The sequence below is a fragment of the Salvia splendens genome, chromosome 20, assembly GCF_004379255.2.
Source record: "Salvia splendens isolate huo1 chromosome 20, SspV2, whole genome shotgun sequence".
NCBI classification, from domain to species: domain Eukaryota; kingdom Viridiplantae; phylum Streptophyta; class Magnoliopsida; order Lamiales; family Lamiaceae; genus Salvia; species Salvia splendens.
The window spans coordinates 17633693-17645219 of NC_056051.1; the positions used below are offsets into that span (position 1 = coordinate 17633693).

An 11527-nucleotide genomic window follows, 5' to 3' on the forward strand; every position below is an offset into this window, starting at 1 on the left:
TAAAACACATGAAATGATTTAATGTTGTATTGAAACATAAAGAATCTAGATAGACATACATACAAATTCTATTCGAATAGCTTTTAGTACTTAGTAGTAACAGAAAGAGAGGCAGAAGAGTCCTTGTATTTACTACAGGAATATATCATCAAAATCTTTTTCCAAAGGTTCCCAAAAAAAGCCCAGACTAACTAGGAAGCTCTACACAACATAATATCTCCAAGAAAAGGAAAACATCCACAGGTGGAAGAGGTTATGTATACGGTTGGGGAAGGGGGACGATGAAAAAGTTTGAATGATCGATGCAATACTCAAGAGGAAGGAGTGTATCCTAACCAGAGTAGGCCAAATCATTTGACTTCTTTATGCTTTCATCCAATGAAAAGTTTCCTCAGAGGTCCATCCTTGCGATCTTTGGTAGTTGACTCGGTTAATGCTAGGATTCTGCGGATTCCAGTCGTGGCAGCCCCTCTCCCCAGAGCAGCAGCCCTTGCCACAATCTCTTCCTTCAATGGAATGATCCCAGCAGGTGTGGGTTGATTAGGTGCCACCACAGTGTTAGGTGCTGATGGAACGACTGTTTTAATGGATTGCTGATACGTCCCTGCCCCACGCTTGTTGTAGTCGTCTAGTATGCTTTGCTGGTCAGTCCTTTTGAGGCCCTGAAAATTTATGAAGTAATATCTATAGCATGTAAGCATAAAGAAATCATTTCCAAAATAAGAAAATATTTAGAATTTTTACTCAAAGATGAATACTGAAATAAAAATGAAATTCAAGAATCCAAAGATAGGGAAACAGCAACCTTAAGATCCAGAATTCGTTGGAACTCGGAAGGAGTACCCTCGGGCAGTAGAGCACAATATGTATCGGCCACAGAGTCAATGGGGGACAATATGACCTGTGGATCATTTAAAGAACATTAAACTAAGCATGGTGTTTAAGAGCACCTTATTAAAGTCACAAAGTTCAGTGTCAAAGGGAAATCTTACTTTCAACAGTGCTTCAGCTTTGCTCATTTCACGGCTCACAAATTTCGAGTATCCAGAAGCAGCAGATACCTGCTCCGAGTAGCAAGCAGGACAGTTCAAAAATGAAGGCACGGTATAAAAACCTTAAGAAGGAAAGTTGTCGGTATAATACCTGTTTTCCAAGGGAAGGAATTTCCAGAAGGATTGTTTTGACAGCTTGTGTATCCAGAAGCATCTGATTACAATACGTAAAAACAGTATAAATCCAAAGAGTTAATAGCTAAGTTTATTTTTCACTAAAGAAAAGTTCTACAGTTTTGATATGGTCACACTAGCACAAAAGTATTCAGATAATTATCATTCTGAATAAAGACCTTTTTAACTAAACCCGTCCCATCAGAAAAACTCATAAAAAAATCTACGAAGTAGTAAAAGGATTATGTACTTGTTGAGCTCCTGTTTCGGAGATTTGCTTGCATTTGAAGATATTGAGATAGAAGCGCGGACCAAGCGATGATGCAAGCTGCAGAGGTTAGATAGGATTAGCTTTAAATAATGGCTGTTGCAGAAGAATAAACATTTAAAGACTAAAATTTATGTGCTTGTTTGAAAGGAGAAAAAAGTTAATCCGTATAAAAATTACTACATAGAAAATTTCATTGACTATAGTTATATTATCACAAGCTGATGTTAGTAATTATCCTTTAGGAACTCAATTGCGCATACTGAAAATAATAGGAAACACCTTCAAGTATTATCCTCCAACTAAAGAGTAAGAGAGAGAGAATCAATTTAGGCATTACTCATTCACCTTATCAAGGAAGAACTGGAAATATATAGGAGAAAGAAGCCTTCCAAGCACAGGAATGCTTGAAGTCAGAATTGTATTTATGCCATTCACATATCTGCAGGAAAATACGTAAGTTAACCTATGCAAAAACATTCAGCGATCATATATTTATCAAGGCATCTTACCCCGATTGGTCGCCAACACTTTCAAGTGTGCCCCAAGGAACACGTGCCATCGCTGCCATTTCAGAGTCAAACTTTGTTTCTATACCATGCACAAGAGTTATCAATGCTTTTGTTATAACTGCTGAGAACTCGTCCTGCAGAATACAGCAAAACTAAGAGAAGGGGGCTTCGGTCGCAAGGTAGAAACAGTAAACAAGGTATATGAAGATTTTTTCCACCTGCACTTCGGACATGTCGATGCTATCAGCATACTGGGGATCAACTATTTTGGATACATTTTCAGCCAATTCACCTGACTGATATGTGTGCAAAAAAAGGAACTTAGCCTTGGATAAGAGAGATTAAAAAAAAGAAGCAAAAAAGAACACAAACAAGCTATATCTGCAGAAGACATGTCGGTTCACTAGATACAAATTTGTTCATCAACCACCAATTAGAGTCAAACATGATACTCAATTTAACTTGCTATATTTGCAGAAGACATGTATGTTCACTGGGTATAAATCTCTTAATCAACCACCAATTAAGTCAAACATGATGCTCAATTTAACTTGTATCTGAGAAAGTAATGTAATTTGTATGTAATGACACTTAAATTATTGATGCAACTTCTCATTTTTCAGTGAAGGCCTGAATTCCGCAGCAGAATCTGCTGCTATTTTGCTAGAAACTAGCAGTTATAGCATTTGGTGTACCACAATTCTCTATTGAAACAGCAGCAATTTGACGATCCAAAGTTCTTTAGAGACATATTATACTATTCAGGTTTTTTTATCAGTGATGCGGATGGCAACAGAATTGACATTTTTCATTTATATAACTCCAGTCGATAAGATATAAAAAATTGAAGTACAAGAATATCAAAGTCATGGCTCTAAAACAGTAACAAGCAGGCTACTGATACGAACTGGCGGGTTTACAGGAGAGGAGATCGGGAGGTGGTTTGGCCAGCAAATCCGGAAGATTAGCAAGAGAGATTTGGAAGAATTGGAAGATATGACAAGGCACAAATATCTCGGCAATATCTCGGCAGCTTCTGTTTTGCAGATTTGTTTTAATTGTTTTATTTGAATTTCCATGTAGTTATATATAGGAGTTCTCTTAGAAATATAGATCATCTTGGAGAGATCAGGTTTAGGACGATTTCATATCGTAGGCCTCCTGCGTGAGGATTCGTTTTATCTTTGCTATTGTTCTTTTCATTCCAGTTTCAATAAAGCCGAGAGTTCAATTCCCAAAAGTTCTTGTTATTTCACTGTGGCATTTTATCAAACAGTTGGTGTGTGAGTTCGCTGTTGCGACAATTCGTCGAGCACATCTCGTGCTCGCACAGGATCGACAGCCTTTACTCCTAACAGCTACATTACTTACCAACATTCTAAATTAAACCCACCATTTTAATCTTCTGCATCCTAAAGATTATTGGCTTATTGCATCTAACTACTAAATGCATTTGGTTTGCAGATAAATGAAGCATTTCAAAACTAACCGTTGTGTGACAATATTCAGCTGTGTTGACTATATAGCAGATCAAACGTTCATCCTTGTCAGATGTCTGTGATAAAAGGTTGGTCAGTTGAACACAATGAAGATGCATTCAAATAAACATAACAAAGATACTTAAAAGTAAAAAACACACGGACACAAAAAAAAAATCAATGAACATGTACCTTGATTTGACCATCCATTCCTGTAGCAGCTGCTACAAGTCCTGTACCACCCTTCGGCAATCTTAAGAAAAGCTTTGTAGCATACGCTTTAAGAATTCTTTGGAATACCTATTTACAGGAAAATGTAGTCGGAGTACGTGTAAAATAGTTCCTTTAATGAAAAATCACAAAAAATATCCTCATCGTTTAGGCATGTGCATATACCATTGTGAACTAAACAAACCTTGAATAAATTAAACAATGTCTGCTTTTTTGTCAGAGCGCTGCATCTCTTTAACGTCCTTCTGATGATCAAAAACACCTTCACAACACAGTGAATAAGGATTTAGGATTAAGCATGCTCCAATAAGTGTTGAATAAATGCAAAAATAAGCAAATGATTGCTAGAAATGTAAAAGAATAACTGATTTTAACAGACAGTGACGTGCAATGTTAATTAAATAGTTAGAACAAGGTAGGCATATAAAATTGCATAAAAAATGAATCAGGCAAATAGACACTTCCAGGGTGCTACTTCATATTTTTATTGGTTTCATGAATTTTGAAGAGCGATATATATTGCATATAACTTTCCATTTTAGTTGATATTGCTTAGACTAATTAGTACGAGAGTTAGAAATGAACAAGGCAGAAGCATATGCATTAAGGAATTTTTTTTTTTAATTCTAACAAATCATCGCTATTTAACAATTCATTCTAAGTCTCTTTAGGTATACCTGCATACTGCTTGATAAAATATTAGTTTGACTCCCCTCTTCAATTTCCCATGTTTCTTCCTGTAATATAAGATGCAAATACTTGTTAGTCACAGAAAAAACGTAGAACGACCTAAAAGTTAAACACCAATAGAGAATCAGAGTGACCCAAACCTGGACAAGTTTCTCCAAATGCTCCATAAGAGTTCTTTCCTCCAATTCAACATAGACCGCCAAGTAAGGTTCAAAGCATGATGAAATGATCCCTCTAAAATTGAACTGCCAGGTAAATCAATAACATTCAAGGTAAGACTTTGATTAGTTGCTAAATTCATGAAAGTGAACCTCTCATAAATGAAACAGCTAATGGAGTTGTTATACTGATAAGCTGCAACTTCATGCAGGTTTTGAAAAGCTAAAAATAAAGTCAACCCTAAAACCTGCAATATAATTAAGCACAAAATGCAAGAACAGAATCTTTTGTTTGCCTACTCAATCAATGGGGCAACTAAATGTGAAGTAAGCAAATCGATACAAGATGGATGATGGGGAAATGCTTGTTTCTGACCATAAAACCGAAACTCTATTTTTAATCACATGTAGTAACTCGTAAGAAAATTCAGATAAAAAAAGTTACCCCAGCATCAGGCACAGACAGATCTTTGTGGCCATCTTGGTCCTAGTTAGACAAATAACTAAGTTAGGCAGGAGTAACATGGCGTGGGATATCAATTTTTCACTATTAGAATATATCAACTCATGGACTAAGTCACATTGAATTCATCCATACCTCACCCTCACTTCCATGATGAGCAGTAAGCTTTTTCTCATATTTCTTTCGAATGTCTGAAATAGTCTGACTGCTACTCTCAGTTGTATCTTCCCCAGTGTCGCTTCCTGATTCCTTGTTGCGACTTCCGCCACCGAATTTCTCTGCAAGTTCTTCCTCAAACTCCAAAGTCCGCTGTAAAGCCTACATTCACCAATCAATTAGAAGCATTACTGTTGCAACTCTTAAGGTATATGAGAGAATGAATATCAAAGTAGATAGTAGAACTTATTTGGTTGTACAATTAAGAATGTGCTTGAGAAGCTAATATTTGATCGATTTAGGGGTGCAAGGATATGGGAACATATAATGTAGCATAAGAGCATACAAGCATGATCAACTGAACACCAAATGGAATACATCATTTGATGTTAGGCAAGGAAATCACCACTGGGCAAAAGATTGAAACTAGCACTTCTGTACCGTGGTGGCATATTTATTAATTTTTGGATTACTTCAGGATGCAAGGTACAAAAGAACTTTACCAGCAACAGTGTTCCAACATCTGGTTTTTCTTTCAGATTGTTGAGGATGTCTACCAGTTGTGTCCTGCTCATCCCATAAAGAACTTCATCATGATGTAAAATTAGTCATGAAGTTTATGATATCTTGTTACTGTTATCTCCTGAGCGATCCAGATAAAACCATCGAACAAATTCATTTTTACCAAGTTTTATATAATAACTATAAACACAAATATGACAACTGCAACATTATGAAGAAACACCCATTAGGAGTGTCTCTACTAGCAACAGAATGGCAGATTCAATGAGAAACAACAAAAAAAGGTCCTACAGGATAATGAAATCAAAATTATACTTACGCTATGCTACTACACTTTCAAATCTCAAAATTTTTAAAAACCAGGTCCTCGAAATGGATGTCCATCGCATCGGTCAAACAAGGATGTAAACTTAGGAGAACAGTTTATCTAAAAACAATGCTAAAACTCACAATCATATGTTTCGCATGGGAGTTCAAAAGTGAGATAATTCACCAACCTCGTCAACTTGCAGAACTGGATGCAAAGCAGATAAGAGACATGCCATGAAGAGGGGAAAATTTTCCAAATCTCCTCATTGGTTCGTAAGCGGCGTTTGATCCAAGCATATCGTCTTTCTGTTTTATCCAACTTTGCCAGTTCTGACATATTAAGCCAAGTTTCAAGTCCCAACTTATCAAAGTCAACTACATGAAAAATTGGGAAGCAATAACAAAAATCAAAATATAAAGCAATAAGACAAACCTGCACCCTCAAAAATTTGCTGGTATGAAGTAAGCTCTCTACTACAGAAATTCTTTACTAACTCTTCTCTAACTGATGGTTCAAGGGCATCAACAACCAGGCATGCGTCAGATAACTGCTGGAGTAAATTAGATTCCTCGGTCTCTTTTCCTGTACCTAAGCTGTACAAAAAGTAGAGGAAAAGAAAGGTTGAAAAGTAAGTCAGAGCAAAGAAACTTGTACTCCTGATGTAATAAAACTGAACTCAAGTGTATGATCAGAAAAGCAACTAGAAACTCAAAGCAAGATCTATATATTATTTGACATGTGTTCACAAAAAAAAACGGTGACCGTGATCATCTTTTCCCTAGATCTTCCAAGTTCTGAATCTACCTAAACCCCTCCAACTGAAAAGAATGGATCAAGGAGAAGAAGAGATTCATAAGCAGCCACTTAGTGCTCCTTACAATCATAATGCAGCAATACCATTGACTGCAGCAAATAGAAAGCATTTTGTCTCAGGTCAATTTCCAGACTTCATCATTAACACACCTAGAGAAATCTGAGAACACATGAGACTTCAAAATTTGTTTGATGCTCTTGAACTTTTCTCTTAGCTCCGTGATCTTCTGGAAATCTCTATAAGCCTCAAAATGACTGCATAACTGGTTGACAGCCTGAAATCCATACCCAACTCATGTAATTATGGGAAAGAAAAATCAGGATAACTGTGATTATATCAACATCCCCACAACAATTATAACATATACCTCGAAGTAAATGTAACTGAATGTATTAGTATGGTTTTTATAAGATAATAATCAATATTTCTAATGCAAGAAACAATTAGTTTAACTTCGAGCAGCGACCAATGTAGCTCAGAAAATATATCAACTGTAAACAAAGAAAAACTGCAGCATGCGCACACCATGTAATACCTCAAGTTGTGCAGCTGCCTCCTTGTACTGTCTTTTAGAAGCCATAGCTTGAAGTTGTTCTACAGCAGATACTGTCAAAAAAGAGACAATGAAGAAATGATTTCTCAGGATTCAGATTCCATTTAAAAGAGGAGTAAATAAAGTGGTACAGACCCTATTAAATGTTACAGTACCAAAAAAGATAGATAGTTAACAAAGAAGTCAACAGGTAGCTCCAAGTTTCAACCATAAGTAGTGACCTCAATTAAATGTACAATTTAGACTTCTTCACGAGCTCATTGGGAAACTACCATCACTTCACTAATATATTGTTAACTTTCAATTAGTTCTCAGACATCCAATGAGCCATATATAGGAAAATGATATATAAGTATTGAGAATACCATATTTTCAACAAAAGTAGTTCAAAAAACGACTGGGAGTAGCAAATTTACACAGAAAGCAAGGGACGGTGACAAAAAAACAAGTTAGTTCCCATCTGCTCCATCTCCCAAAAACATATTTATCTTGATTCACGAATTCCCAAACCATCCACTCCCTCGGCATTTATACATAGAGTTATGTCCTGCCTTGTTCTCTACAATTAGAAAGTTAAATCCTTTCTTGATTCACAGGTTAAAGTGGATGTGAACTACTAGGCCACAAGTTCCTCATCCATGTTATCAAGGATCTCCTAACTACCAGTACATCATCAGGAAAAAGAAAAAGAGTAAATAGGAAACATTAATCAAACCATACCATCTCTTTCAAAAATCATATTGTCTTTGATGCAGTGAAACCATAGAGAAAACAAAAATACTGATATACTGATGATAACGGATAGAATGTCTTACCAAAATTTTAACCAAATATAATTTTTAACATGAATTATTAAAAATAGCGCTTGCATGAGCATTAATAAGAGAGTTGTGTAGGCAAGCAGCAAGCTATAATGCATCTCATATACAATAGAACTTTACAGTTACAAACTTACACAACAAGATTCATAGGACTACAGCTCAAACCCAAATAAAACAAGATTGAATGGAATACGAATCAAACGGACAAACTCCCCTCCAAAATAATCAAGACTAAAAACTTTACCTAGCATAGTGAGACGATGAAGTGCAGTAATTGTAGTAGTTATATGCTTCTTTGCAAAATCCAGTTTCTTGATGTCACGGCATATTTCCTGAACCATTGTTTCACTTTGCTCTGCTTTAGATTTTATTTCTTGCATTTTGTACAAGAGTTCCTAAGTTCAAATGATAAATCCAATTAGTCAATGGCAGCAAGAGAGAAGATAATGTTTTTGAGAAATATGATAAGCAGATAGAAGAGGGTATTTGTGCTAAGAAAATAAAAAAATCGGCCATGTCAATTAAGTAACTAATTAAAGTAATGGACGAACCTGAACAGCATGAGTAGCCGCTGCAAGGTCCTCCCGGGCCTTGCTCCCTGAATTACTCTATTATATAGACATCATAATTATGTCAATAGATTAAGATTGTTGAGAAGAAACAATTTATTTCTTGATAAGCAAGACATCGGTATAAAACAGCAAGAGTGTTTAACTCTTAAATAAATAAAGCAAACAATTTCCTCAGAGTCAATTGTTCCGCTTCAAACAGAATGAAACATATGGTGAATACAACAAAAGAAAGATGACCATTTTTCTTTTGACATTCATATGAAACCACCTAGAAGTGCAAGTATGGAAGGTTTTGATGTGTGTAGTCTGGGTTGTATTTGGTAATACATTTACATCAACAACTTTAAAGCTACCAGTGGCCTTTTCTAGTTTTATGTTCACTAACCATATCATCTTTACTAAAATGAATGCCCTGCAGCAAAGGGCTAGCACTACCATGATAGAATAAACCCAGAATTTTATTCTCCGACACCTAGCATTATTTAGTTAATTAACTGAGATAGTACTATAGCTACATTGGATTAATAGTTATAACTACTATTCACAAAAGATCAGATCTTGAGTGAGCTTCCTTTCCCTGCCCAAGCCTTAAATCTTATAATCCCCTATAACATATTCTCCATTCACTTTATCACGCCACAACTCTCTCAACTGATTCCATATATTCCAGTCCAAGCAGGCGAAAGTAACCTCTAAAACCAAAGATCCAATTACAGTCTAAGAGTGCCATATCCACCAGTATTTCAGCAATAACTGGACACAACACCAATTAGAAAAGATACCAACCTGCTGACGAACAGCGGCCAAAATCTCAGCATCCACTCTACGGATTTCACTGTGTATTTTCTGCATAAGGGGCTCAACACCAGATAGAGAGGCCTCTGCATGACAACCAGATTCCACATCATCAGCTGAACTAAGTTCAATGCAAACTCAACCTGTCTGATAACAATGAAAAGTTGCTCTTATTCTACTTCTGTTTCTAAACACCCTTTTCCAAAACAATGGCATCATAAGTGGACTTTTCTCTGCTAAAATGCCACAGGAAGAAGTAGCAAAACGATACGAGCTGGAATTAACTCTTTCTAAGTTTCCAATCATTCCTACTTCCAGAAGCCAAAAAGAGTAAAATTCCCACTCATAAATCAACTCCTGAAATATCTCCATTAACTCGATAATTTTGAACAAATGCTTCCAACTACAGCTTATGCCAAACCAAAATAAATATATAAAAAAAATCACAGTAACAGATACAGAGAAAGATGTGCGGACCTGTGGGGAACATCTGATTGATGTAATCCAAAGCGCTTTGCTTGTCAGATGACGCCATTTTGCGAGATCAAAAACTAAAAAGGAGATTCTAATTCATCAACCAATTACTCACAAACACTAGAAACTCATGGAGCGGATCTGAATCATGCGCTAAAACCGCTGCAATACTGAATTCGAAACAAAAATGCCGAGGAAATCACATCAAATTGAAAATCAGGCTACCTGGTCAGTCACCAGTCTCCTTCGCCTCGGACAATCGAACTGTTTCTCGATCAAAATCGGAGCTGAAAACGAAAAATTGAGTGAATCGGCGATCGTTTTTCTGATTAGTAGCTGCGAAAAGAAGAAAATACTTGGATCTCTTTAAACTTGAGTCGCCAATTCGCCTGCTACAATTAGCAAATGGCCGATTCTCTGCTACTCCCAACTCACGTAGCCATAGTTAACGATCAGAATCGGAACTTTGAGCGACAAAGAAAATTCAATCTAGCATTTAAAAAATATTTAATTTTTGTTTAAAACTCCAGATTAAATCGATTGGCGAATGTGTTCTGCTTTTTTTTTGTGCGTGTGTTCTGCCTTTTTTTTTAATTGTGTTCAGATTTTTAATTTATTGTTACCTCTTGTATTTTCTTTGATAGCAAAAAAAATGCAATTTTTGCATTATAGTAAACTCCATGCTCAATTCTTTTGTATTCATACATGAATTGACGTGATGCGTAACATCCCAAATTTTTGCGACTTTTATTTTAATATGTCGATTGAAAATTTCATTTATGGAATTAAATTATTGCTACGGGATTGAGTTTGATTATGTGGAATAAATTGTCATGGATGTTTTAGAATGAAGTGCTTTATATTTTTTTATGTGGGGGATCAATTTAAATAAAATCATGCATTTAGTTCTAGCCAAGTAAAGTGGCTATTGTCGGCCCCTCCCATTTATTGGAAATTTTATTCTTTCTTGGATTTAATTAATTGTTTTGGGATATTCATCCAAATTAAATCCAAATCAAATTATCCCTAAATTGTGATACACGAAATTCGAACTCTAACCAATCGTTTTTGTGAGTTTCGAATATTCTCTATTTTAATTAGGAGGATGAATTAGTTCCTTTGATTTAATTGGTACCTTGTTGATTTCCTTAGTTATTTTAAATCCAATTAAATCTTGCCACATTTTATTCCCTCACCCCAAATTAAGTTAAGAGTTGAATTATTTCCTTGTGGCTAATTAAGCCAATTTTCGGCCCCCTATTGGTAGAGGATAAAATATTGGTTTCCTATTTTGTGGAATTTCTTTTATTCAAATAAATACCCAAATTAATGCCTATGTCTAATTAATTGGGGATGTGAATATTTTCCTTCAATTGTGTCTCCATCCCACACTTTTTTTTTGCTTAATTTCCTTGTGGAAGTTTATTTAATTGTTGCCTATTTTATGGGAGTCTTTTCCTATAAAGAAATTATCAAATTTAAATCCTATTCTATTTAATTGAGGATTTAAATAATTTCCTTGTGCACATCATCAAAATTTTCGC

The 11527-nt window shown here is 35.6% G+C and overlaps 1 protein-coding gene across 1 annotated transcript; it reads right to left on the reverse strand.

Annotated features, from left to right (window-relative positions):
- Window positions 1-10563, reverse strand: LOC121782409 (vacuolar protein sorting-associated protein 53 A-like). The gene is made up of 26 exons (XM_042180241.1): window positions 10340-10563; window positions 10209-10270; window positions 9987-10060; window positions 9501-9595; window positions 8694-8750; window positions 8387-8537; window positions 7304-7374; window positions 6918-7042; window positions 6387-6547; window positions 6142-6283; window positions 5626-5689; window positions 5102-5284; window positions 4949-4990; window positions 4486-4590; window positions 4333-4392; window positions 3840-3917; window positions 3617-3724; window positions 3436-3501; window positions 2165-2242; window positions 1947-2080; window positions 1783-1876; window positions 1417-1494; window positions 1144-1206; window positions 993-1061; window positions 806-901; window positions 1-662 (listed from the first exon to the last, which is right to left on the reverse strand). Exons 3-26 carry the CDS (start codon window positions 10042-10044, stop codon window positions 372-374), a joined length of 2469 nt encoding a protein of 822 aa, XP_042036175.1. The 5' UTR covers window positions 10045-10060; window positions 10209-10270; window positions 10340-10563; the 3' UTR covers window positions 1-371.
- Window positions 10564-11527: the final 964 nt, after the last annotated feature.

What these genes read in the sequence shown, in the direction of transcription:
- LOC121782409 (XM_042180241.1), bottom strand. Translation starts at nt 10,044, where the DNA reads ATGGCGTCATCTGACAAGCAAAGCGCTTTGGATTACATCAATCAGATG. An exon ending in TTTTATCAAGCAGTATGCAG is followed by an intron (nt 3,918 to 4,332) that starts GTATACCTAAAG and finishes TGTGTTGTGAAG; the next exon opens with GTGTTTTTGATCATCAGAAG. An exon ending in CCGAAACAGGAGCTCAACAA is followed by an intron (nt 1,207 to 1,416) that starts GTACATAATCCT and finishes TATTGTAATCAG; the next exon opens with ATGCTTCTGGATACACAAGC.